The 27656-nt window shown below is 53.8% G+C and overlaps 1 protein-coding gene across 5 annotated transcripts in view; it reads right to left on the bottom strand.

The window, feature by feature from the left end:
- The window catches only part of ADAMTS14 (ADAM metallopeptidase with thrombospondin type 1 motif 14), a 100449-nt gene that overhangs the window by 8511 nt on the left and 64282 nt on the right, over nucleotides 1-27656 (bottom strand). For 3 of the 5 annotated variants that reach the window (XM_060406590.1, XM_027962215.3, XM_027962217.3), the window contains exons 5-18: nucleotides 23919-24002; nucleotides 23102-23258; nucleotides 21039-21144; nucleotides 18972-19115; nucleotides 18217-18349; nucleotides 16311-16424; nucleotides 14638-14786; nucleotides 12533-12708; nucleotides 9989-10122; nucleotides 9482-9605; nucleotides 8458-8538; nucleotides 4140-4303; nucleotides 2525-2693; nucleotides 1940-2072 (exon numbers count right to left, since the gene is read on the bottom strand). In XM_060406590.1, coding sequence (XP_060262573.1) covers nucleotides 1940-2072; nucleotides 2525-2693; nucleotides 4140-4303; nucleotides 8458-8538; nucleotides 9482-9605; nucleotides 9989-10122; nucleotides 12533-12708; nucleotides 14638-14786; nucleotides 16311-16424; nucleotides 18217-18349; nucleotides 18972-19115; nucleotides 21039-21144; nucleotides 23102-23258; nucleotides 23919-24002 — 1868 coding nt within the window. The remainder of the gene's footprint in view (nucleotides 1-1939; nucleotides 2073-2524; nucleotides 2694-4139; nucleotides 4304-8457; nucleotides 8539-9481; nucleotides 9606-9988; nucleotides 10123-12532; nucleotides 12709-14637; nucleotides 14787-16310; nucleotides 16425-18216; nucleotides 18350-18971; nucleotides 19116-21038; nucleotides 21145-23101; nucleotides 23259-23918; nucleotides 24003-27656) is intronic. The other 2 variants (XM_027962216.3, XM_027962218.3) reach the window with 1 other exon arrangement.

The raw sequence follows: 27656 nt of genomic DNA, 5'->3' as shown, positions 1-27656 counted from the left end.
CTCCCCCATCCCTGGGATCCTCTAAGCAAGAACACTGGATTGGGTTGCCATTTCCTTCTCCAATGCATGAAAGTGAAAAGTGAAAGTGAAGTTGCCCAGTCGTGTCCGACTCTGCAACCCCATGGACTGCAGCCTACCAGGCTCCTCCATCCATGGGATTTTCTAGGCAAGAGTACTGGAGTGGGTTGCCATTGCCTTTTCCGAAAAAACGGGTATAATGCCTATTTAAATCCTGCCACCCTGCATGTCCTTGCACCCTGCAAGCTCTTGACCGCTCTAAGCCACAGTCAGCCCACCTTTACATCAGGATTCTTTCAACACTCCGGATTTTCCTGGTGGCCGAATGGTTAAGACTTTGCCTTCCAATGCAGGGGACACGGGTTCAATCTTTAGTTGGGGGACTAAGATCCCACATGCTGCAGGGCAACTAAGCCCGTGTGCTGCAAACCACAGAGCTCATGAGCTCTGGAGCCCACACTGCAGCTAGAGAGTCCGTGTGCCACAACAGAAGCAGAAGTACCCCAGCCCCCAGGGGGCTCTCGGGACAGTCAGAGGACACGTGTACGTACAGCATGTGGCAGAGTGCATGGCACACGGCAGGTGTGTCATAGATGCAGGCACTGCCACCGTCACTGCCAGTGCCGGCAGAGCTTTGGCTGATCAGCCAAGCTGGTGGTCTCCAAGCATCTTTTAGCTTCAGCCACAGAGCAACTTCCCAGTGGCATCTTAAGCAGATGCCCACTGGAAGAGTTAGACCAAAGCAAAACTGCTCTTGTCTAGAAAGAGAAAATGCAAGACTCCTGTGGCAGGATGGAGGGAGGGCAGCCCCCAAATGCCACCTCTCTGTTTCCTGAGGCATCGTTTCAGCCAACCCTTTCCTTTAGAAAACGACACAGAAAGCCCTCAAACTTCACTTGGCATTTAACACATGAAGAGACAAGCCATGTTTCTGGCGGGGGACCTGCTGAGGGTCACAAAGGCATTAGCCCCACATATTCTGTGACCACCAGGGTCTATGGGGAAAGTGGCCGGAATAAAAAGTGATGCGTCAAAGAAAAGCATGGAGGGCTAGGGGCTGGGGACCATGGCCTGGGGCTGGACACAGGGAGGCCATGGCAGGCTCGAGCACCAGCCACCACCTCCCACCCTGGCTCCAGGCCCCTCCACCCTACAGGGGCAGAGCTATGGGTCAGCAAGGATGAATCGGAATCCCCTTCCTAACCCTGAGAGGACTCCAGGAAGGCAGCAGGGCGGACTTGGTTCTCTGTGATTTCCTGCTGGCCCACTACCCTCGGCCCTGCCTGAGGGTCCCTAGAGAAGCCTGCTAGGGGATGAGGGGGTGCTGGGCAACAGGCTCAGAGGCCAGATCTCGATCCTACACCAATCACGGCTCTTTTCTCCCCTAAGCCCCAAGAGAAGAGAAAAAAAAGCCTCTCTTTTCTCCAAATACCCCCAAGAACATGACCCTGTGCTCAAAAGAGCCAGGGAATCCCAACCAGGGGCTAGACCAGGGCTGGGAGCTGGCAGGCCAGGCCGCGTCCCTGGGCCCCAGATGACTGGCCAGAGGAACTGCTGGATGTGCCCCAGCCTAGGCCCTGGAAGCACTGAGCTCCTCTTCCATGGAGAGAAAGTTGGGTCCACAGATCAGGCCTCAGCCTCCCCACCTGTAAAAGGATGCTGGGAGGGACAGAACAAAGGTGGCATCTTCCTCTTTCTGGGAGTGAAAGCTAATCTAGAAACCTCAGAGGGGATGGATAGGCAAGGAGGGCAGTGCTGGCCATGGGCGGAGGCTGGTGTGTGGGTTCTCTCTGCTCAGAGTCCCGGCTGCAGGGTCTGTGCGCCCCCACGCTCCAGCGCTGGAGGAGCACCCCTCATCCTGAGGTCTGGGCTGCGGGACGTTTGTGTTCAGCCTCCTCGTCCCTCCTCTGGAAGCACTCACCCTGGCTGGGCGCACGGGTGCTGGTTGCAGCGCCGGCGGATCGGCTTGGGCCTCTTCCTGTGGTCGCACAGGTGCCGCTGGACCATGTGGTGATCTCGTCGGCGCCGGCAGCCGTATTTGGTGAACTGGATCCCTGGAAGGAGGGCAGCCAGCTGTGGGGGCTCGGTTCTGCCAGGCCCCCCACTATCCTGGCCCAGAGCCTCAGGGACTGTGAGCTCTGAGTCCCACCTCCCTCTGGGCCTTTGCAACATCTCCTCCCCAAGTCACTGTCTAAGGAAGCCCCCTGACCAGCCCATCTCAGGTGTCCCTGCCACGGTGCAGGTGGGGACGTGGCTCTGCACCACAGCCTCTCCGCACAGAGGCAGAGCCCTTGCTGGGCAGAGACCCCGCCGCAGGTTTGTCTCTAGCACTCCCAGCCCAGCCCCAAGGCCCTGCCCAGGCAGGCTGTCACACCCCAGAGACCTTTATGGAGAAACTGAGGCATGAGCTGGGGACACGGTAAGTGGAGACAGTTTCAGGACCCTGACCCCTCCCGCTCCTCCCCTGAGAGGCCCTGGGTTGCCCCACAGTCAGGCAGGCTGGTACCTCCTCCGCAGGCCTTGGTGCAGGGCGCCCAGCTCTTGAGTGCCCACTCGTAGGTGTCTGTCTCCTCCAGGAGCACGTTGTTGCTCCCGATGAGGGGCAGCAGGTCCTCGTGGATGATGTACTTGTAGGCCAGACTGCTGCGGGGGCCGCTTTCAGCTGGGGGGAGCACCTGAGGGGAGACGGAGGAGGTGGCACAGGACTGGAGGGGGGGAAGCAAGGCCAGCATAGAGAGACCAGAGAGGAGGCGTCACCAGGGAGGATGTGGGGTCAGAAGCAAAACCAGTGGAAGCCAGGAGGGGGCAGCACTGAGTAGGGCCTGGGGAGGACTTTCCGACCCGTAGCCGCAGGGAAACTCAGGCCAAGCACCTACTGTGTGCCTGGCCTGAACAGGCTGTGTGCCCATCGGTGATTCTCCCTCCCACACACCTAAGTTCCAGCAAGGGCAGAAGCCATGTCTGCTGGTCTGTCCTGCTCACGAGAGCACTCACACTGCCTGTCTCCAGAAGATGGTCTATGACAGAGACTCTTATCAGATATATGGCTGCAAATACTTTCCCCCATTCTGTTCAGGTTATCTTCTCACGTTCCTGAAAATGTCTTTCCATGTACGAAAGCTTTCAGTTTCCGTGAAGACCAGTTTATCTCTCTCTCTTTTTTTTTTCTTTCATTGCTCATGCTTTTGGTATCGTATCTAGGAATCCAATCATGAATCTAATCATGATCTATCCCTCTATCTTCTCCAAGGGTTCTAGGGCCTTAGCTCTTATTCCTGGGGCTTCGATCTATCTTGAGCTGATTTGGGTATATGGTGTGAGGCCGGGGTTCGACTTCATGCTTCTGCCTGTGGATATCCCGTTGTGCCAGCATCATTAGTTGCAGAGATTCTTCTTTCCCCATCGAATGTTCTTGGCATTCTTGCTGGAAATCAACTGGCCATAGGTGTATGCGTGGGCAGTAAACACAGGGTGAACAGGAAGCCCATGTTGGATTGAGCTGATATACTGACACCGACTGGCTTCCGACCCTGTCCTCTAGGACCTCCCCAACTAGCGAGTGTCTCACCAGAAACAAAGCATGTCCAGGGTCTCCAGTCAGTGACGACAGAGGCTCTCCTAACCTGCTCTCCTAAGTTAACGATCCCTGATCCACAAGCTCTGGCTTATGGTCTAGGAAGAGGAGGTGTGGGCAGAGGTGGGTCCCAGCTGGGACAGTAGCTGGCAGTGTCAGACAGCACCCGTGAGCCACAGGCCACTGGACGCACTCCCTGGCAGAGTCACAATGCAAGCGGACACCAGAAGACGGCAGAATAACAGGGGGAACTGACCCAGGTCCTCCAGCTCCTCCTGGGCCCTATCTCTGAGCCTGCATTATGGAGGACAGGCTCCCTGAAGCGGGTGCCTCTGATCGGACAGTGAGACAACAGTTTCTTTTTCCCTTCTCACTTCCCATTCTACCAGCCTGGAAATACAGAGGGCACCTTGGCCTTGCGCAGGCTCCCAAAGACACCTGAAGAGGGACAGGAGTGTTGGCTCGGCAGCAGAGATGATGGGTTAGGGGACTGAGCTGGGGCAGCAAGGGGAGCGGGCAGGGTCCACTGCACAGGGCGAGGGCTCACCAGGACAGTGACGGCTTCGGGCAGGGGCCCGCTGGTCTTGAGGCTCTCCTTGGCATCCTCCACCGCGTACTCCCACTCCAGGCCCATTGCGGTGAAGGTCCGGCTCGTGGTTTCCTTGCCCTTGGGGTTGAGGATGAAGCTGCCTGTGACCTGGTTCTTCACCGCTGGCCATGGGGAGAGGGTCACACAGATTTCTATTCCCCTCCACAGGAGCACAAGCCACACCTCGGGGCTTCAAGGCCGTCCCCATGGGCCCCTTGGGGCTCTCTGCCTACCTGTCACTCCGTCCCCACCTGAGCCTTTCCGCACTCAGATGGGTCATCCACTGCCCCCCAGCAGCACCCCTGCCTCTGGACCCTGGTGCACACCATTCCTCTCACCTGGCCTCCCCTTCTTCCTGCTGACAGATCTCCACCCACATTTAAGGTTCAGCACCGTAACAACCTCTATGCTGCTGCTGCTGCTGCTGCTGCTGCGACACTTCAGTCGTGTCCGACTCTGTGCAACCCCATAGACGGCAGCCCACCAGGCTCCTCTGTCCTTGGGATTCTCCAGGCAAGAACACTGGAGTGGGTTGCCATTTCCTTCTCCAAACAATCTCTATAGCAGAGCATAAAGGCTAAGAGTATAGGCTCTGGAGTCAGACTGATCTGGGAAAGTTACTTAGAGTCCTTGTGCTGCCTCAGTTTTACCATCTATAAATTGCGAATGCCCTTTGAGGATAATCACAGTATCCCATACTCACCTACCCTGCCAAGGGGCTCTTGGGACAATTAAAGTTCATATATGTAAAGAACGAGGCAGAGTGCATGGCATGCAGTTGGCACATAATAAATGGTAGGCACTGCTACTGTCATCAAAGCGGCGTCTGAGTTATAGTTGCCATTACAGACATCCTGTCTCTTCCACAGCCTGTCAGGATATCTCCTCTACCTCGGTGTCCCTGGCCCAGAACAGGGCTGAGCATAGAGTGGGTGGATAAAAAATATATATATCTGCAAATATCTACCCCTTACAGTCCCAGCCAGTGAGTAACTCACAACCTATAACCAGAACTGGCTGGCAGACAGGAGGTGTGTAGGCTGCAGACACCCCAGCAAAGGCCCCGGTTCACAGCCTTATTCACCCTGGAAACACCAGGGGTCAGAGAAAGGCTGCACCCTGGGACCCGACCCCCCAGCCAGGTAGGGAGGACAAAGCCTCTGGAGCCCTGGGGTGTCCCTACCTGGTGTAATTATAATATAAGAGCCAGGGATGCAGGGCACCAACCACAGGCTGGTCACTCTGCTCACTGCCAAAGTGCAATCCTCACATGCATTCTGAGGTTGGTGCTGTTATTAATCCAGATGGGGAGTCAGAGGCTCCAAGATGGGCAGGGGTGTGTCCTGGACACGCAGAGGCTGCTGGTCCAGCCCTTGGGAGAGCCAGCCTCTTTGGTGAGCAGGAGGAGAGACGCCCCTGCCCCCCACAACCTCATCTCGCCCAGCTCCAGAATGGCGAGACCCTCTGGGCTAGCACCGAGCATCGCCTTAGGCAGGGCCCTTGTCTGTCCCCATAGCCCACGGCTACCGCTGTCCCCCAGCCCCTGGCTGTCCACCCCACCTGCCAGGGGGTGGTGGGCTGGACTCTCCACCATCCAGGTCCTACCAGCCCTGAGCCCAGGCCCTACGACTGACCTGCTCCATATTTCCAGCAATTCTCTTAACCTCTCAGGGCCTCAGTTTCCTCAACTGCAAAACGGGGTAACAAGAAGGTTGTCACGAGGCTCCAGCAAATGAAGAGTGCCAGCTTCAGGCCCCGCACACAGTGGGTGTTACCAGCCCGGCTTCTCTCCCTTCACTTCCTTTCAGAGACCATGCCCCTGAATTCCAGGAGTGCCAAACGTGTTTGGACAGGGCCTTGGCCTTCACTGCCAAGGCGGCCACCTGTCCCAGGCTTCTCCAGAGAGCACACACCCTGTCAGCACACATGTGCACACACGGACACATGCGCACACACTCACACATATATATTCTGCACATTTTTGCCAGGGTCACTGCGGATCTCACACACACAATGGTCACACAATCTGTGCCAACGACAGGTCTCAGTTCTGCTTCCTTCCCACCCAAGCTCCTGGAGAGCTCTAACCCTCAGGGACTCACCCCACAAATACATAGTGAGCCTGCCCTGGATGCCAGGAGCCTCTACCCCAACCTCCACAGAAGTGCATCTGCTACCTACAAGCCCATCGAGCTAGCTCCCTGGGAAGGCTAGACATCCGCACACGGTAGGGATGGATGGGAGGAGCTGGGCAGGCAGCCCAAGGGGCTGCCGACAGTATGGGACCATCCATAGGGCTGCAGTAAGAGAAGCATTTGTAACCACCTTCTTTCAAGGGTAAACGACCTTCTCTCCCTGCCCCTGTCCCTCCCCAGCCCCTGTGCTGGCACAATTCCCCAGAGCCAGGCAGGCAGGTGTGCAGGGAGATGGCCCAGCCAAAGCCGTCCCATCTCGCAGCCAGAGGTGTGGCTGGCAGGGGCACGCAGCTGGGAGATCGGACACCAGGGTCCAGACTGGCTCATCCTACAGGTGAATGAGGATGCACAAATCACCCACAACCCACTTAGGGCCTCAGTTTCCCCTTCTGCCTACTTCAACTCCATTCAGGTGCCCTCCAGAGCAGGTGAGGAATTTCTACAGCTAGGCTAATGTAGACGCACAGGGAGCGCAAGTTCTCCGGGAGACTTGTTAAATGTTTTCTATTATTTTAATCATAACCTAAAAATAAGAATGTTGGCATTTTTGTAATATATGAACTTTCCCAGAGATGTTACATTTTGTGTTTGTGTTCATGATGAGCTGGTAACAAGCAGTGAGACTTGGTGGCTGTAGTAAGTAAGAGGGGGCTCTGGGACACGCCATGGCCCAGGGATCACAACCATGCACCCTCCGTAAGGAGTCTGAACATAGACAAGTGTGGGGAATCCAGCAGTGCCCAGCGTGTGGGCAGCAGCCTTCTGCCCACCTGCTCACCAGGAGCCTGCTCCAAACCATACTAATGTGCTTTCAATTGAGAAAAAATTTACATTGGTGTGATTCTGTGACTGTGTAATCATCACCACTATCTAATTCCAGAACATTTCATCACCCCTGAAAGTAATCTGAGACCCATTTATAGTCACTCACCATTCCTCCCTCTCTCCAGCCCCTGACAACCATTACCATACTTCCCGTCTCTGTGGATTTGCCTATTCTGTGCATGCTCATTTTTTGATGCCAATTTTAGTTTCAGCAAAAACAGAACGAAGCACAGAAACACACAAAAACCTCCCCTTCTTACATTCATGGGCTTAATTTTAATTCTACTGATTGATTTGGGGGGCTGTCATTTTTAATGTCTTGGTTTTTTAGCTGTATAACTGCTGTACGCATAAAGGGTAGGCATCTAGCTTAGAGATTATATGTTTAAGCATCATTATAATAAGGATAATTGAAGGGTCCCTCTGGTAGACTGCAAAAACAGCCACAGATGCCTCCTATTCCTGTGGGTTCACCTCTTTGCACTGTGAGGTACCACATCTCCCGTTAGGAGATACTCTGCTTCTGCTTCTTGAGCCTGGGTTTGGCCATGGACCTTGTTTAGACCACTCGGCCATGAGAAAGCAGGACGCAAGCAGGACGCTTGCACACCGGGGTTTGCCCGCTCTTGCCACTCCTGAGGACCGTGCAACAGATCCCACGTGCATAATCCCAGGCTAGCCAGCTGGGGACATGACCCTGTCACCCCTGTAACCCCAGCTGACAGCCAGTACCAACCAGGTCCCTACACACCCACCAGCTGACTGCACTTGGGTGAGTGAGTTTCCAGGAGGATGAGTTAGAAGAAGCACCCAGCTGAGCCCAGCCCAAACTGGGGATCCACGGAGCTGATGCTAATAAACACTTGCTGCATGAAGCTGCTAAGTTTGGGGATGATATATTATACAGCAGACATGAACTAATACATTCTATGAAAATGGGTTACCTTTAAAAGGTACCTATGTGCACAAGAAATGAACAGTGGTTGCCCCTGGGGAAAGTGCTCCTGGGGTAGAGGGTGGAAGGAATCTCCCCTGGATCCCCTTTCATACCTTCTGAAATCTGAAGCATGGAGCCTTTTTCCAATTCAACACAAACGAAGAATCAATCAATCAACAAAAAAGCATTCTCTCACATTATTCAAATTCAAGAAATGTCTCCCCTACATTAGAATCTTCTCTTCCATTCTCCCAGCTCCCCCACACCCGAGGGCAGGTCCCAGGGACTGGCTGCCCATCACTTGGCACCCTGTACTCACCAATGTGGTGGGGGACCTTCTCCAGCTCCTCAATCTGGATGTGCCTGGCACCTGCTGGGATCTGCACCAGCTTGAGAGCCCCTGCCACAGAAGAAGTTCCAGAAAAACCATGAGCATCCTGAACTGGGAGCATCATGCCCAGCATCTCCCATCACCCCCGCTCCTCATAGGTACCCAGGAAGCTGTTTCCTTATCTGTAAATAGGAATGGGCCCTTCTTTACAAAGTGCTGAGAGGATCACAGTTTATGCAGCTTAAAATGCTCTATAAAAACTATGGATTCAGTGTGTGTGTCACTTGCTACTATTTCCCACTGTCTTGACCCTCCTCTTCTCTCCTGAGTTTCCCCTTTCCCCTTTCTTCTCATACTTAAAGCCACTCTAGGGATTTAGATGAAACAAGCTGTGAAGACCCAGCATTAGGGGGTCCCCATGATCCTCCCAATCCAATGCCTGAAAACTAACCTTTCTCAGAACCATCAACTTTCCCCCAACAAGGAGAGATAAGGCAAAGCTGAAACACTCCCAAAGGGGAAATGAATCTAATTCAAACTAAAGTGTAAAGGACTAATATCTGGCCCTTTTCAATAGAGGTATGGAGAGAAGTCAAGGAACTTAAAGGACCAGGAGTTCAAAGCAGGAAGCACTTCAGTTAAAAAACAACAACAAATGAAAAAAACAAGGAAAAGATGAGGATAAAAAGGAAAATTGCTAGTCCAGCCTGGGCCTCATCTTTAGACCTATCTCACCCTCACTCCCACCAACAGGTCCAGGCCAAGCAGAGTTCCTATGACCCACAGTGCTGAGCAGGAAATGCTTCTGAGCTCCTGAGCCCAGAAGAGGCACAGCCCACCTGGATGGTGAGGGACCACAGTCAGGGCAGAGGCTCCAGGGTCCCCTCTCCCTGCCTGAACTGTGGCCTGGCTCAAGCAAGGAAGGGCTCAACTAGGGACGGCTCATTCTCTAGGGCCCTGGCTGGACCAGAACCCCACTGCTCCTGGTCATCCGCCACCACTACCTGCTCACCTGCCTGCTTGGAGGCCTTGCCCAGTGTCCCCTTCACAGTCCTGCAGTGGGAGTTGTCGCCACCACAGACCCCACACTTGTCATCGGCCTTCATGGACCCCACTTCCTTGTCACAGCCGACGGGCTGAAATCAGAGATGGGGTCAGCAAAAGGAGGCTTCCACATCCGCACTGCTGCGTGCGGGTTGGCAGCCCCTGGCCCCCTCTCCAGTCCCCAGACATGTAAGGACTGTAGACTGAGAGGCATTCCTGGATGGGACTCTGCCACAAACATGCTATGTGACGCAGTCAAGCTCTGAAACCTAGCCGCGCCTCTCTCCTTGAATGAGGCTGGGCAGTGACCCCTTTCCAGCAGCATCCCAGAGTTACGCTGAGGACGAGACGTGTCATGGGTGGAGAAGGTGAGGTGATGCCTGTCTTCCCAGGGAACAGAAGGAGGAGGAGGCACTGCAGCCCTCCAGTCTCCTGGGGCAGGCAGACGGTGGGTGGTCCAGAGGGGGCCACCTACCACACACTCGCCGCGGGCACAGACACTGTACAGGTCCCGGTAGCTGCAGCGAGTCCCATCATGGACCACCTGGTTCATGAAGACCACGTCCCCTGTGTCCTCTGACTGGCAGATCAGTTCACACTTCTGGGCGTCTGTGGGGAAACGGAACACACTGAGCCGGCGGGGCTCCCAGAAAGTGGGCTGGCCTAGGCCGACACTAGCACGTGGCCGGAACAGGAAGTCCCAGGGGCCAGCTCTGGGCAACGCAGGGGGAACTAGGTGTGGAGCTGGGCATAAAATCCTGCTCTGGCACTTAGGAGCCATGTGACTTTGGGTAACTTATCTGACCTCTCTGAATCTCAGTTCCTTATTACCCCCATCAGTGAAATGCCACATCACGCTGTTAAGAAACAGCAAGAGATAAAACAATAACACCAATTAGCCAACACTTAATGAAAGCTTACTATGTGCCAGACTTCGAAAACCTTTATACATTCTTGATGTACAACGTTAAATGCTTTTTGTGAATTAGCTAATTTAAACCTCTTAATACTCCCCAGGAAGTATGTTCTAGCATTACAGAGGAGGAAACCAAGGACCAAAGAGGTTAAGGAATTTGCTCATGGCCATTCAGCCAGCCAGGAAGTGGCAGAGCCAGGATTCTAACCCAGGCTGTCTGGTTTGGGCCAGACTCTGCTCTGATCTCTACATACACATCACCAGTCACACATATGATAGTGAATCTCAACATGTCTGTGAACAGTGGTCTGGGCTTGGGCTTACAAAATGGAGCAGCAGCGATGGAAGGAAGGAGGTCCTTTCTGGAGCTCCTTTCTAGTTTTAACAATCAAATGTTCTCTGTCTAGGCTATTAATGTCCTATAAAAGTAGGTTCCGGAGAACATATAAACATTTGCTGTGTTTCTTAGAAAAAGGGAGATTGGGGTTTAGCTAACTTCCTGGAATTTGTGTAAAAGTCCTGGGAAAACCCAAAGTCCAACTGTCTCATTGACCTTGCAGCCCTTCTCCACCCCGTGATATAGCAGCCTGTGTGGGTTCTGGATGGATCTGCAAAGCTTCCAAAGCAAAATTTGTCAGGAACCATCTGGCTCCTGGCTCCTCAACCCTAAGGTCCCTGTTGCGCAGTGACATCACATCCCAGCACTCAGGACTTGAGTCTAGAGTCCTAACATCCAGTATCATTTTGGATCTCACACACAGGAGCAGCCATACTTCCAGTGGGACCTGGGCCAGGGGCCGAGGGGTAGGGAGCTTTCACCCTCCCAAAGGCAAGACCCTTACCAGTACACCTCAAGCAAGGGGGTTTCCAGGCAGCCCCGAAAGCCAGCCAGCAGTGGCATGGAGGTGGGAAGCTCCCCAGACTAGGGGGAGTCTAAGCAGGGAGGAGACACTCCCTGCAAGCATGTCCTGGAGGAGTCTGCGCACTGGCAGGCAACACACAGGCCCTCTGAGGTCCCTTCCAACTTGAAGACTCCCATTCTAAATGAGAGCTGAAGGAGGGAGGGTCTTGCAATGGATACTTAGAAACCAGGGCTACGAGGAGGAGGCCCTGGGCTCAGGAGAGCAAAGGCCATTCTGATCAGTACTGCCTGAGGCCGAGGGCTGGCTGGTAGGGAGTGAGCATCAGGTCATGGAAGGATCATGGAGAGGCTGGCCAAGCAAGGGAGATTCAGAGGACAGCTGAAGGTCCTTCCAGCCTGAAGGCACTAAGCTGGCGTGAGTCCCAACCCTTCACTGGCTTCTCTCTGCCGCCATGAGTTACTGTTGTTCAATCACTAAGTCATGTCCAATTCTTTGAGATTCCGTGGACTGCAGCACACCAGGCTTCCCTGTCCCTTCACTCTCTCAGTTTGCTCAAATTCACGCCGAGTCAGTAATGCTATCTAACCATCTCATCCTCTGCCACTACAAGAGACATCACTAAAAAAGCTCCAGAATAGATAGGCACTAGCTTAGCCCCAAAATTCTGACCCTCTGCATGAGTCCCATGGCTTGTGTCCAGGGAAATTTGGAGGGGCTCACAGGTCCCACTGACCTGACTTTCCAATCATTTTCATTAACGCCTGAAACAGTAGTACAATCAGTAAAAACCCAAAAACATGGTCAGTAATAGCATTGAGCTTCTCCGGACACTGGTGATGCAAGGTGAGGAATGCCTGCACCTGTATAGGGCCTTCCGCACACGGCAGGACATGTTTGAAAGCACCCACCCCGCCACCAGCACTGCCTCCAGCCTCAATGGTACTTCTGGGCCAAGTGATCCCTGCTCAAGACATTGCCCTCACATCAGCCAAGAAACAGCATAAGAATTCAAATCCAGGATGATTTTCATGACGATGGTGGGCCCACAATGTATACAGTGCAAAGGTCTGCACAAAGGCATGGGGCAAACCTGGCAACTGCAATGCCCCTTTGGGTGCCGCCACTGCCCCTCCATCTCTATTGGTAGGCCAGGCATAGAAGGCCCTGCCTGGGAACATAAGGACCCAGCAGATGCCCAAGGCCACGGGGCGGGAGGTGGAGGGAACAGGGCCCCACTCACCATCGTCCGGCTCATAGGGGATCCAGCTGTGCTTGGTGTTCTCGTGGACATAGTAGGAGTTGCGCTTGGCACACTGCTGGGCCCGGAAGTCCTCATAGGGCCCCGGACACTCCTCGCTGTTGCAGATCTGGTACTGGAACATGGGCCCTGAGCACATGCGGCCTCCGTAAGCTGGGCTGGGACAGGCATAAAGAGACTGTGCTGACTGGAAAGGCTGGACGGGTGACAGGCTTTCCCATAGCCACCTGGGTGGCTCAGCCCTTTAGAGGAGCATAAAAAGGGGCCCCACTAACTTGGAAATTAGGGGGAAACCTCACTGTGAGGGCTGCTGAGCTCAGAGTCTTTTGGTCCCTTCAGGCATATGCCACCTAATTGTGTGTTTGTGTGATCAGAAGAAGAGAGAATGAAAGAAAGAAATGGGGCAAGAGATGGGGTGGAGAGGAGGAAGACAAGAGGGAAAGACTGACCGCTCCAGCTGGCCTGGAAGAGAAATCAGTCTTCCTCATCTGCGCATATTCTTTCACCCGTTACACAGGACTGACACACAGTAGGCCCCCAACACACGACTCAACCGCTCTCATTTGCAGCCACTTCCATTTAATATCACCATAAACTAAGGAGTGGTAAAGGAGACTTGGGTTTGGAGTGAAAAGATCTAGCTGAATCTACACCCAAGTCCTGCTATGCCTTAATTTCCCCTTTCAAGGAGGGACCATAACACCTCTTATTTTATCTACCTCCTGGTGTGTCTGTGAAGAATAAATTTTAAAAAGGTATCCTTAAGCAATCTGTGCTCTCGTCCCCATTAAATTAAAAGGATTCGGTAAAATTATGGGTACAAAGTATTCAAGGGAACGGGGTTACTGGAACTCTGTACAGAGGTGCTGGGAGGGTTATGTGGGTTTATGCACAGGAGTGCTGAGCACCCCACCTGGCGCAGAGAAAGCGGTCCATACCCTGGAATAATTAGAACAGAGGCCATCCTTCATTAGCGCTTAAACTGTGCTGGGGAGAGTACACATAATATTTCACTTAAGCCTCATAAAAAAAAAAAATAGTTATTTCAGAGCAGTTTAATAAACAGGAGCTTCAATCAAGGGAGTAACTATGTGCCATGACCGGGAGGTGGTTTATCCAGAGTGGGCACCGCTGGCCCTTTCTCTAACCTAGCTTTCATACCCCCAACAGCCTGAAGTTACAAGGCTGTTCTCTTTGGCTCCTACTTGTAAAGGGTCAGTACAGCCATCTGACATGGGAACAGGCTGATCCAGGAGGCACTGAGAGCCCCATCCCTGGAGGTATACACACAGCAGAGTAGGAAGGACTGCTCCTGAAGATGCTGGAGAGAAAATGACCACCACTGAGCCTCTGTGATCCTAGGACCCTACTGTTCTGAGGTCCCCATCACATCACTCATTGCTGTGAGGGCTAGGCTGGCCCTGCCACACAGAGGTTCTGTATCTCTGGTTCCTGGGACCAGCAGACCCACAGGGCCAGACTGGGCAGCCCTCAGCTCCCACGAAGCTGTTCTAAGCAGGCTGCATCAGCTTGGGAGATGGAGGCCATAAAGAGCTGGTGCTCAGAGGTACTGAAACCACTGGAGGGGAACCCCATGGAGAGGATAAAAGGGAGAAATAGATTGCTCCCCCAGGATGCTGAAAAATGGAGGGGGGGAGGTAAGGAGAGGATTTGACATTAGAAAGAGATAAGAAAAATTGAAGAAGTTTTGCCTCATGTAGTAGGAAACAGACTCAGGGAATTTATTCTCCTAAAGCATGGCTAGTGAACAGTGTTTTTTTCAAAGTTTAGCTAGAGGATCAGGGTCACAGAAGGGCTTGTTAAACTGACCAAGCCTTGGGCCCACCCAGACTCTCTGCACATGAGATACTGAGAATCACCGGCTCAGACCCGTTCTCAGATGTCAGACCCAATGGGAGATCTCTGACCGAGGTAGAAGTGATTTGGTGCCTGCAACAATTTTGGTTCCTCATCTACCGGAATATGTGGCCACCTGCAGGGGACCTCTTCTTGGGCCCTGCCCCCCAGTGCCCCCCCACCAAGCCCCTCAGGCCCCTGCCCTGCCCACCTCAGCCAAGTGCACTCACGGGGGATTGTCACAGCTCCGGCTACGGGATCGAACCCCGCCCCCACAGGACCGTGAACACGACCCGAACTTGGTCCAGGAGCTCCAGCCTCCATCCTGGCCATACGTCTGCTCCGGTGACTTCCAGATGCAGTGACCTTTGAAGCACCACTGGGATGGAGCAGAGGGTGTGAGGTCACCCGGGAGCCACTGCCATAGAAAGTGCCCAACTGGGTATTGTGGGTGAGCCCAGAGAAAGGGATGCTAAGAGCACCAGCCTCGGGGTTACACGGAATCCAACGCCTACTGTGCGCTGAATGACCCTCAGCAAAGAATATCCCTCTCAGAGCCCACTCCTCAGCTGGACAATGGGGATAACAGCACTCGCCCCCAGGGCTGCCGTGAGCACTCACACACGGCCCTCCACTAACAGCAGGTGATATAACAATGATGACAGGAGCTGCAATTATTTGGTTTACCACCCCTAGAGGCACAAAGAGCTGATAAGGAAGAGAAGACATAATCTTTCCACACAATCTAGAGTTGGTCTTGGCTCTGGACCTCGAAATCACCATCTGGGACCCCAAGCAGGTATGTTCATAGGAGGGAAGCCAGCTACCCAGGAGGTCCAGCCACACAGCGGAGGGGGTATGCCTCAAGTTCAAGAAGCCCGCGTTTGAATCCCGGCTTGGCCATTACTAGCTGTGTGTGGCTTTGGCAGAGCTTCACCTTGCTGAACCTTAGTGTACTTGCCTGGTAAATGGGACTGTTCTCAGAACTGAAGGCAACCACACTCACAAAGGCCTCAGCACAAGGCCAGGTGCAAAGGAGAGCTCAGTACAGGTTAACTCCCTTCCCTCTTCTTGTTGGGCCATAGGTAAGAAATACAGTAAAGCCGTCCAGGCCATTTGCAAGAGAGAACTCAGTGTTTCTCAGCCTCAGAGTCACTAGGGGAACTTTTAAAACTCCGGATGTCTCAGCTTCACCCCCAGACTGAGTCAGACTCTGTAGGGATAGAGATTTTTAAAAGAAGCTCCACCCATCTGTGAAGGGGCAGGCCATTTACAGATGCGAGTCTGCTGAGGGCCGAGGGTGAAGGGCAGAGGACAGGCCGGTGGGGGCAGCACCCTGCTTCTTCCCAGTGCCCTCATTTGCTTTGACAGGACTCCAAACTTCACAAGAAGCCTAGGAGAGGGATGTGCTTGGTTAGAGGATGGCCCAAGATCACCACACAGAGCTGCGGGGAGAAGCAGGGCCAGCGAAAGAGCAGAGGCGGGGTTTCAGACCTCAGCTCAAGACTCTCAGACCTGGGGACCCCCTGAACAACTGCCCCACCCCCCTACCCCCCCGCTAATCACCCTCTGTTTGAGCTCCACAAGTTCCCTAATCAGCCTCAGCCTCACTCTCCTCATCTATAAAATGGGAGTAAGCATGCCTGCTGATGCACCATGAGACAAGGCCAAACTTGGTCTCTGTAGAAGCTAAAGACTGTGGTCCCAGGGAGGAGAGGGGGTGTGTGTGAGTTCACGTGAGGACTCCACACCCATCTGCCTGCACACAAGGCTCACCCTTGTCCCACACTCCCACGCTGCCCTGGCCACCATGCATTCACATCCACACTGGGTGGAGGGGCAGGTTCCCCTGGGGGCCGGCACCCAGGAAGGCACTGTGCCTGCAGCCCCAGCCCACAGCTACCTTGCCTGGCGCGCACTCAGTCCCGTCCAGCGGGGGCCCCTTCTTGGTCTTGCAGAAGTACGGGTTGTCGGGGTGACTGCACCAGAGCTGCTTGCAGGCCTCGAAGGTCCTGAACTGCGTGGCAAGGGGGACAGGGTCACCAGGCTGGATTGGCCCTCCAGCTCTGGCAAGTGGTCCAGGGGAAGCAACAGTGACAGAGAGGGGGCAGGGTGTGGGTGGGCGCTGAAGCCAAACACTGCCAGGGAGGCAGGAGGGGCCCATCCAACCAGAGCCCCGCACGCCCACCAGCTCAACCCCACCCCAAGTGCCAGCGGCCTCCAGCAACCCCACCGAGAAGAAGGCGCCAGCCACAGCCCACACGCCTCTGCTCTCCCCTCCAAGGCCTCCCTCCTTGCCTCGCAGAGGCCAGTCTGTCACCGAGCGGGGACCAGGGTTTGAGGCTGTGGGGAGGCTGAGTCTGCTGATGCCCCCTGAGCTCTGTGCCTGTGGGGGGCTTGGAGGGAGCTGCCAGTCTAGCCCAGATCCTGCAGCACCCAGACAAGGTCAGGACTCCCATCTCCCTCTCATATAAGGTTGGGTGGTGGTTTAGTCGCTAAGTCATGTCCAGTTCTTGTGATCCCATGGACTATAGCCTGCCATACTCCTTTGTCCATGGGATTTCCCAGGCAGGAATACTGGATGAGGTTGCCATTTCCTCATATAAGGCTGGTAACCTTACATTTTGCATTGTCTAGGGAAGCCTCAATCTCCTTTTCTCTATCATTCTCTGCCAGCCAGACTCATGTCCTACAAACACAGCCTCTGGGCATTGAAACCCCATTTCCCAGATGCTTCTCCACCCTCAAAGCGGAGACCAGGTGTCCCAGCGTGGCCTGGGCCATGCACAAGATTGCCACATACAGGGCCTTCAGGTCCTGCAGAGCTGAGGAGGGGGCTGCGTTCCTGCATGCGGGAGGTATGATGTACTCAACGCACCAGGGCCTGACCCCTTGGGACATCCCCCTTGCCCTGGGATGTCCCCTTCTCTGCGCCTCTGCCTGGGCCCTGCTCAGTGGCTATTTGATTCTCCCCTGGGGGGCTCAGCTGATTGCCAGGCTCCAGGCTCTCCCTGCCTTGTTCTGCAGGGGAGGACAGGGCTCTGCTCCCTTTAATCTATCATCTCAGGCACAGGGCAGAGGATGGAGGGAGCATGCAACTGACCCCCTGGAGAGAGATTACGTGGGACAGAGGAGAACTTCACCAGGGTGGGAAGTCTGCCCCAAACATCCTGCCAAACATCCAGACAGCTGCTGCTGCTACTGCTAAGTCACTTCAGTCACGTCTGACTGTGTGTGACCCCATAGACGGCAGCCCACCAGGCTCCCCCATCCCTGGGATTCTGCAGGCAAGAACACTGGAGTGGGTTGCCATTTCCTTCTCCAGTGCAGGAAAGTGAAAAGTGAAAGTGAAGTCACTCAGTAGTGTCCGACTCTTCGTGACCCCATGGACTGCAGCCTAGCAGGCTCCTCTGTCCATGGGATTTTCCAGGCAAGAGTACTGGAGTGGGGTGCCATCGCCTTCTCCACCAGACAGCAGAGGGTGGCAACTATTTCTCTACCAGCCCAGAGCTAGTACCTGATCTGACACACGGGCCACCTGGCAGATAAACGCCCCCAGTGACCAGCCTGGCCTGCCAAGACCCCCTCGGTGCCCCACCCTGTCCCCATCCTTCCAGGCATTTTCTAGCCCCTGCACACACTGTCTCCCCACCCTTCCATGGGACTAGGTGCGGTGGGGACATAGCAGAAGGTGGCAGGGCCTAGACCCTGGTCATCCTGTATCCCCCTACGGTGGCTCCGTGAATGACCAGCCTGGGACCCAGGAGGCTGGTCTGGCATCCTGGCTAGCAGAGGCCATGGGAACTCACCGCCGAGCAGGTGTGGTACCCGGTGCCAAAGTCGAAGCGACACTGCTCATCCATTGAGTAGTCAATGCCAGGCAGCTCCGGGGGCTGGGGCCAGGCAGGCGCAAAGGGATCGTCAAGGAGACAGTCGTAGGAGCTGCGGGCAGAGGCAGGGAGTGAGCCGGGTAGGGCAGGAAGGCCCCATCTCTCCCTTCACAGAGGAGGGTGCGGGAACCAAGCTGGGAAGGCCTGCAGGGGTGCGCCTGCTGCTCTGCGCTGGTTGCTGCGCTCTCCAGGGAAAATGGACCACCCCACAGGTGCCCCTGCTTCCACTCACAACCATGTCTGGGCTCCGAGGCAAGGCCACCAGGACCAGCCTTAGGCATGCAGCCTGTGGCTTTCTTAGAGGGCCCATTCACCCACCTTACAGAGTTCACGCCATGGCCCAGAATAAGGGCTGGCTCCCAGACAGCTTGAGGGCTCACTGCACTGAGAGACGAAGACAAATCAGCCCACCGTGTGGGACATACGCTGGGCCCCAGCCGATCGCTGCAGAGTTTAGTGACAGTATCTCTGCCGGCACCCACCCAACCCAAACCCACTCTGCGCCCATCCATGGCCTTGAGCTCCCAAATCCAACACTCGTCTTGGGCCTCCACGCCCCCGGAGGCCCAGGAACTGACCAGCAAAGCTGGACTGGAGCGTGCGTCAGGGGCGGGATGGTGCTCTGAGGGGAGATGATGGGGGAGGCGCAGAGGCAGAGGGCGGAGGTGACCTACGGGAGGTAGCGGCTGAGCTCCAGCTTGCTGCAGCGAGACCAGTGGAAGCGGTGGAAGGCGGCCTGCACCAGGGGCGCCATGACACTGCCCAGGCTGGTCTCATCCGCACAGCCGTTGGCCTGGCCGTCATGCTCCATGCCGAGCCTGGAGGTGGGGGAGCAGAGAGGGCAGTCCTGAGTCACACCCCGGAGCCCACCCCTGGGAAGACGAGCAGGTGGGCTGGAGACTGCCCTCACCAGGCTTCAGACTGCGCCTTTTGGCCTCAGTTTCCCCACTGTGCAGTGGGGAGAGCCACCCCACTGGATGGAAGCTGAGGTTCACATTGCCCCTCAGTCGGGCTGAGCTCATTCTGCCTTCCAGCCCCCTCCTCAAACCCTCCCTAACGTCCTCACAGTGTCTGAAACCAGCTCAAGCCCCACTCTGGCCCCGGGACACCCTTCCTGGCCACCCTGCCCAGGGGCGGTCTGCCCACAGCAGGGCCTCCTGCACCGTGGTTAACAACTTTCACACCATGCACTGTCTTCCCTCCAAACCTGGGGCCTCGTGTGCAAGGACCAGTTTCATTCTGTTCAGTATGACTTGGCTTACAGTGCCCTCCCTGTGTACCAGCCTCTTTAGCTTCTTCTAGACCTGGCCTTACAGAGCTACGTGTGTGGTACCCACCTGCCATAAAGATAGTTTAAATGTAAACGTTTGCTCTTTATAGTTAGTGTGCATGCTAAGTCGCATCAGTCATGTCTGATTCTTTATGACCCCATGGACTGAAGCCCGCCAGGCTCCTCTGCCCAAAGGATGCTCCAGGCAAGAATACTGGAGTGGGTTGCTGTGCCTTCCTCCAGGGGATTTTCCCAACCCAGGGATCGAACCTGCCTCGCTTACATGTCCTGCACGGGCAGGTGCGTTCTTTACCACTAGCACCATCTGAGAAGCCCTTTAGAGTTAGTATGTAACACCGAAGCCCAAAGGTTCTACATTCTTACACGTTCCCAGACGTCTGCATCTGGCCTTGACCACTAGACAGACACGTGGGCCTCTAAGCTTGACCTTGTCTCTCTGTAGGCAGTGGCTCTGTGAGTGAGGAGTGCCTCCTGCATACAGGAAGACAAACTTCTGGCTCTAGAATAGGTGGAAGTATTGGCTGCCAGGGCAGGAAGGGCCCTCGGAGATTTCCCCAGTGCCAGCCTCTGTGCTGCAGCTGAGGAAATGAAGGCCCCAGAGAGGAGGTGCCACCCGCTCGGCGAAGGGCAGGGCTGGGGTGAAACCGCAGGGGTAGGCAGATGCGGAGAGGGGCACGGCTGACTGTGGGCAGCAGGCTTGCCCTCGCAGCTGGCCCACTCCTTCCCATGTCCTTCCAGCTGCAAAAAATGGCCCTTCCTCTATGCCTTGGCTGGGAACAGGCAAGTTGGGGGCGCATCCCTTAGCTCTGCCCTGTGGCCAGACAAGGCCAGGAGGCGTGACTGTGACAGCTGTGCGTCATCGCTGGACACTGGATGGTGGATTAATTGTTTTCTCCCAGCACATAGCGTCTTGCATGCTTTTGCGTCCCGTTCTCCACGGAAGCCCTATTTCTAGAACAGGGCCTGGCACACAACAGGTGTTCAAGAAATACTGGTTGACTGAATGAATGAATACACTCTAAACCAAATCCAGGTCCGAGGATCACGTAAGCCAGCCACCAGCCTGGCCCGAGTCCTGGATCTACATGCACCTGTTTAAGATGGACTCTGGCCAGCCCTCCACACGTGAGCATCAGGGAGGGCCTCGAGGGGTGACTGGATGGAGGGACAGAGGCCACCCAGAGAGCACAGAGCTGCCTCTGAGGGGACACTGCCACTGAGCTGCCAAAGGCAGGGCCCCGTCTGGTCTCCCACAGCCCTGGGATTTGGGGGCTGGGCCCAAGGCAGACCCAGAACTGCTCTCTGGGCCCTGGGGCTCCCTCCCCCTCAGGGCAGCTCCTCTGGCATCTCCCAGGAGCCTGGGATGGGACTCAGAACTAGGACAAAACCTCCCATTCCCACAGACCTCCTTGGAGCTCAAGGCACAGTCCACCCTCCCGGGGCCACTTACACGTGGCCGGTCTCATGGGCCACCACAAAGGCCGAGGAGAAACCGTCTTCGTGGTTGAGGGCACAGCTTCTCAGGGGGTGGCACATGCCGGTGACAGGCGCGTACCCTGCCGGGGATGGGGAGAGAGGGCAGAGAGAGGTCACACACAGGTGAGGCAGGACGCAATGAGGTCTGTGCTGAGCCAGCCACTGCAGGCACGTCTGGATCGGATCACTGCCAGAGGGTTCCAGGAGGAAGGAGGATTCTTGCAACGTCTTGCCCTGTATGTATGCAGCTGCAGTATGGCACCTGGTCCAAGCTGCCCCCGCATCCTTCCCTCCTGGCCTGCGGCTCCCTGCGCATGTCAGCCCCTCCTCTAAACAAGGCAGCGTGCCCAAGCCTGCACACACCCAACTTCCAAGCTGCAGCCAGCCAGTCAGTCAGTTGACAAGCTCCACACATCTGTGCAGTGTGACAACTGGCAGTGTGTTAGACACTATGGGGAGAACAGAGGAATCAGGTGCCAGCCCACACCCCCTTCCTACAGCACATCCACACCCGTGAGGGGCAGACACTTTTGCAGGCAGACCAGGGTCAGGAGGTTACTTAGGGGTGGGCCTGGAGGGCTGGAGTTCCAGGAGCTCAGAGGGATGTGTGGGGATGACTGGGAGTCCTCCAGGGAGTGGGTCTAATGGAAGGGGTTGCGGGGACCAGGGAATGGCTTATGAGGGGCCTAGAGCTGGGACTGGGGGAGAGGTGAGAGACTCTGGGGAGGTGGAGGTGGACACGTGGAGTGGAGGACATGGGCAGAGTGAAGACACGACTGTGCAGGCCTCAGGAGACACGGGCAGTGCAGGGGGCCAGCGCACCGTAGCCACGGCGAGGCCAGCACTGGCTGAGCGGCTCTGTGTGAGAGGCTTATGATCCAGGGGGCTTCGTGCCTGCCTCCCCAGCCAGTAATCAGCTGGGAGGGCAGCCTGGGCTGGGGAAGACCTCTGAAGAGGGGGCAATGGTAGAGAACGCTCCATACCCTGGGCTTTCAGCCAGCCAGGACCAGACAGCTATCCTCTGTCTTCAGAACTGCCAAAACCCTTTCCTGAGATGGTCCTTGGGGTATAGAGGTTTCTGGGGTCCTGCCTGTCCTGGAGGTCTGGATGTGCTCAACAGCACACGCGAGTACACACGTGTGGGTGTCGGTGTGCACGTGTCTGGGCAGAAGTGCACATTTGTCTGTACATGTGTGTGTCAATCTGTGTGTGTATAAGCTCACCTTGGGGATTCCAGGGGTTCAGATAAACAGCCCTTTGGGTACAGGCTGACCCTCTTCTAGCACCAGACCAGAAAACACTAAGAAGCCTTCAACTTGGTGCCTGCAGATCCAGTCTGAGTTTCAGCTCTGTCCCCTCTCTGCAGTGGGGCCTGGGCAAACCTTGTTGCCACTCTGGGCCTCGGTTTCCCCTTACAAAAAGCTAGGGGTGGGGGTGGTGATCCAAGCTTCCTGAGTTTGCAGAGGGCACTCAGCCAGCCTCCATCACAGATACTGCATGCATCCCTCAGGCCTTTTAGCAGCCTGGGAACAGAGGACAGCAAGTATACTCCTATTTCCTCCACTCCACAGTGGGGAGAGTCCTGGGGATGAGTAAGCTCAGCTCACTGGGCTGCGGACTCATGGATCAGCAGAGACAGCAGGGCCTTCCTTCCAGAAGTCCAAACTGGCCCTGTTGCAGGTTCCCCATGGCCAGCTTCTGAAGACGGAAGGATACAGTGTGGGCAGGAGCATCTTGAAGGTCACTGAGACCCTCAAGCAGCCAGGTCCCAGGATGGTGAGCACAGGGCCAGAGCCTGATGCCCAGCCAACTGCAGTTTCAACCAAAGCAGCAGGGACCAGAGCAGGACCCCTTCACTCTCCCTGGTCCCTAAGAAACCACTGCAAAGCTTGCCCACCGGTCCCGCCAGGTCCTGCTCCCAAGTCCCAAGGATCTTTTTGTTGAAACAAACCCCTCCAGTCCTCCTAGGGTGGCCCCAGAGACAGCCTCGGCCCCTGCCCTGCAGCTGCACACACCTGGCCATGGCAAATACAGTACCTTGCATACCTGAGGGTCCGAAGTCCTGCCGAGTGAGGAAGACGACGTGATCATGGTGCTCTGCGTGGCCAGGGTCCTGGCGCTGCTGAGAGTGGGCCCAGCGACACACCTGCTCCAGGCTGCGAGAGGGGTTCCCACGCTCGATCAGGCTCAGCGACTGTGGGGCCACAGAGCAGGATGGTTGGTCAGATCCCACAGACCACAACGAGGCTCCCATCAGCAGGGGACACCGAGGCCAGACTGATAGCAGTGCCTTCCCCAGGGTCACTGATTCTGGCTGCCGCAGGCACATAGTCCCACCCTGCTTTGGGGAACGTTCCTTGTGCCAAGCCCGTGTCAGGACCCCTATCTGCTGAGAACTGATGGTCTCTAATCCCTCGACAGTCAGGTGCTGTTCTGAGCCTTTCCTCCCTACATTCATTGTCACTTAATTTTCACAGTAGCCTTTAGAGGAAAACTCTGTTTTTACTCCCACATGCGGGAGAACAAGCAACAGAGCCTGGGGCCCAACCCTCGCAGGGCTTATCTTGGTCACTGTCGCCTCTCCAAGCCCCACTTTCCCCATCGATTCAAGGAGTGGGACCTCCAGGTATAGGGACCAAGGATTGTCCATTTATCTCACTGGAGGGAAATTGTAAGTCCCACTTATCAACCCCAGATGCCTCTGCCACTGAGACCTCATGGTCTCTGGGCTCTGATTCTGGAAATAAAATGTTTCCTAGACACTGCTCCCCCTTCCCAACACCCTAGCCTGTCTGATGCTCTTGCCTCACACTCCATCTCCCTCCCAATTCTGCCTGCTGACAAAGAAGTTTACCTGTCGGTAGCCAACCATGATCAAGCGGACAAGGGCGATGTTTATGTGGACCCCCAGGGACTCATCGTGGTAAATCTCATCCACCTGCAAGAAGAGACGAGTGTATGGTGTTGGGAAAAGCCAGTGTTCGTTAAAGGCCCACTGAATGCCAGGTACCTGACATGTTATCCTACTTCATCCTGATCATGGCCTTATCCAGCAGGCATTTCCACCCTCAGATGAAGAAACTGAAGCAGAGGGAGGCAAGAGAAGCTGCCCAAGGACACACAGCTAATGAGCTGCAGAGCTGGGATTCAAATCCTGGCTGGCTGTATTCTAACACTGAGCTCTCCCCATAAAGCCAAAGTGGGAGGCGACCTGTTCTCAAACCCAGCAACTCAGACTCTCATCTTTTTATATCTCTGAAGAGGCCTTTCAGAAATGCCAGTTAGCTCAGGTCACTCCTCCTCACAGCCTTGTTTACCTTTCCCGTGACCCTTGGCATCATCTGTTTGCTCTGAAATACCTGGGCACTCCTCTAGAGCAAATCCAGAGGGAAAGTGCTCCAGGGCCTTGGACCAGAAGCTTTAGCATCACTTGGAACTCATTCAAAATGCAGTCTTGGGCCCACCTTCTGAATCAGAGTCAGAGCTGGAACGAGCTCCCCAGTGATTCTCAGGGGAATCACTGATTCTCAGGCATTGTCAAGTGTGAGAAGAGCAGCAGTGCATGGGATTACTCCCTTATCCCACAGGCTCAGGGACCTGTGGGGCAGTCCTGGCACAGTTCATCAAAGAACACAGCCCCCGTCCACTCACCTGTTCAGGAAGTCCTGGAACCATGTCCATGACAGATGGACACCACCTCTGCTTGTCCATCTTCAAGGACAGGCAGCTCACCCACTCCTAAAGTTGTCCATCTCCTGAGTGGTCCCACTAGACTACTCCAGCTTTTTTGTTTTAAATAACTTTTATTCCTGGATATAAAATATTTCACTCTAAAAACTTTGAAAAGCAACTACCCTCCCCCTAAAAAAAAAAAAAGGAAAAGCAAAAAGTCAGAGGTGATCAGAGATGGAATAGTAACATGAAGGTCACCTCCTCCCATGTACATCAAAAATCCATCTACATGTGGAATGATTCTCACAGAATATCTACCAAATGTTGGCAGAAGACTCCCAGCCTCTGAAGAGCAAGACAGTCTCATGGAACTGGGAAGGACAAAAAAGAAAGAAAGAAAAAAAAAAAAACTGAGGAAGGAAGCAGAACTGGACCTGTGCCCCCTGGAGGAAGCTATTAAAGAGGGAAGTTTCCTGCACCTGGGAAGTCCCCTCACCAGCAGGGAAGTCAGCTGGGACAGCGGGGAAGCTTTGGAGCCTTGGAAGAGAATGTAGCAACTGGTTTGAAGCAGCTAGAATGGAAAGAAACCTGTACATACGGTCAGTACCATCACTCTGCACTCCGCAGCGTGAGACACGTGGCCACCAGTGTGGACAGGGGCTGGGTGCAGAAGCTTAGGCTTTGGAGATCGGACCTGGGGAGGGGCCTGAGGTGGACTATGAGCAAAGGGGCTAGAGTTTGGTGTGAACCCATCTGAGGGTTTATGCAGAGGAGGCCTGGGCTGCCTTAGAGACCAGGTGCCAGTGTATGGGCAGTGCACAAGAAGAGGGGCAACACTCACCATTATAGCCTTTTTCCCTACATGCGCTCTCAGATGGCAGGACATTACCTACAGGAGCTCCAGGCGTGCGTGTGAGCTGCCATTATTGCTCCCCTCCACTCCTAGACTTCAGGCACAGTCACATGCCTCTACCATCCTCCCCAACACCTTGCCCCAGGCTTCAGGAGCTGTCTCGAGCTACTGCTTTCATCTTCCAGGCTCCAGAAGTGGTCACAGACTCCCTCTGCTCCCATGGCGTGCTCCAGGGGTGCATGTGAGCCGCCACTGCCACAGAGAACCCCATGACCAGGCACCAACTGCTACATCTGCACATCCCCATCAAGGAGATAATGGCCAGCGCACACTGAGGAAAGAGGCAACAGGCATCCCTACTAAAAACAACCCTTGCACCAAAAACAGTAAACCCACACAAGCTACACAGGGATGTTCCCACATATAAACACCCCTCTGAGACCACAGTAGATAATTGTTTCTCCTAAACTTGCAGAATAAGAGAAATATAAGCAAGATGAAGACGCAGAAGAACCATTCCCAGCTAGACCAAGATAATTCCCCTGAAAGAACAAACAATAAAACAGATCTCTTGAGTCTAATAAACATTGATTTCAAAAAAGAAATACTAAATGAATTAAGAAAGGCTACTGACAGAAATTCAGAGTACTGTAAATAGGAACTAGAAACTACAGAGAGGAACCAAGAAAAATAAAGCTCATTTGCTGAGATGAAAGTGAACTAAAGGCAATGAATAGCAGAATAAATAATGCAGAATAACAAATAACTGAGCTAGAAGACAGAATGATGGAAATCACCCAACAAGGACAGTAGACAGCAAAATGAAAAAAAAAATGAAAGCAATATAAAACAACTATGAGATAAAATAAAACATGCCAACTGATACATAATTGGGATTCTAGAAGGGTAAGAAAGAGAAAAGGGGATTAAAAATGTGCTTGAAGAAATTATGGCTGAAAACCTGCAAACCAAAAGACAGAAACAGATATCCAGGTATAGGAAGCACAGAGGGTCCCAAACAAGGTAAACCCAAACATACCTATACAAAGATATAATTAAAATGGAAAAAGTTAAAGAGGATTCTAAATGCAGCAAGAGAAAAGCATAGAGTTAATTACAAGGGAATCCCCATTAAGCTATCACTTGATCTTTCTACAGAAATATTGCAGACCAGAAGGGAGAGGTAAGATATATGCAAAGTCCTGAAAGGGAAAAAAATCTGCAATCTATAATACTCTACCCAACAATATTATCATTTAGAATAGAAGAGAGAAAAATTTTCCAAGATAAGCAAAAACTAAAAGAATATAGCAACACTAAACTTATTCCAAAGGAAATATTAATAAGTCTCTAAATAGAAAAGAAGTAAGAATATACAGGAAAGATGGGACTTCCCTGGTGGTCCAGTGGCTAAGACTCTATGCTCCCAAAGCAGGGAACCTGGGTTCAATCCCTGGTCAGGGAACTAGATCCCATATGCTGCAACTAAGTCCCAGTGCAGCCAAATAAATAAGTAAATAAATATTTCTTTTTTAAAAAAAGAATATATAGGAAAGAGAAAATCACAATTGGAAAGCAAATCACCTAAATAAGACAGTACACAAATTTAAAAAAGAAAAAAATTTCTGTGGAAGCAATGATAACCACAATTAACAGCAAAAGGATGAACATGAAGATGTAAAAAAGGTCATCAAAATCATAAAATGTGGGGGAGGAGAGTTAGAAATGTTGATTTTTTTCATTTCTTAGAATGTGTTTAAGCCTATAAGACTAGCAGTCTAAGGCAAGTAGACATAGGATGGAGTTAATATACTTGAAGAAAAGGGTAACCACAAATCAAAAACATGCAATAGACTCACAAAAACTAAAAGGAAGAGAACATAAGTATAATACAAAAGAAAATCAACAACCCACAAAAGGAAAAACAAACAAACAAAGGGATCGACAAGAAATATAAAATCAACAGGAAAACAAGACTTAAATGGCAATAAATACATATCTATTAATTCAAATGTCAATGGACTAAATGCTCCAGTCAAAAAATACAGACTGACAGACTGGATAAAA

Source organism: Ovis aries, chromosome 25 (genome assembly GCF_016772045.2).
Source record: "Ovis aries strain OAR_USU_Benz2616 breed Rambouillet chromosome 25, ARS-UI_Ramb_v3.0, whole genome shotgun sequence".
Lineage (NCBI taxonomy): Eukaryota > Metazoa > Chordata > Mammalia > Artiodactyla > Bovidae > Ovis > Ovis aries.
The sequence above is the reverse complement of the archived record's forward strand: the minus strand, read 5'-3'. Positions and strand labels throughout refer to the sequence as shown.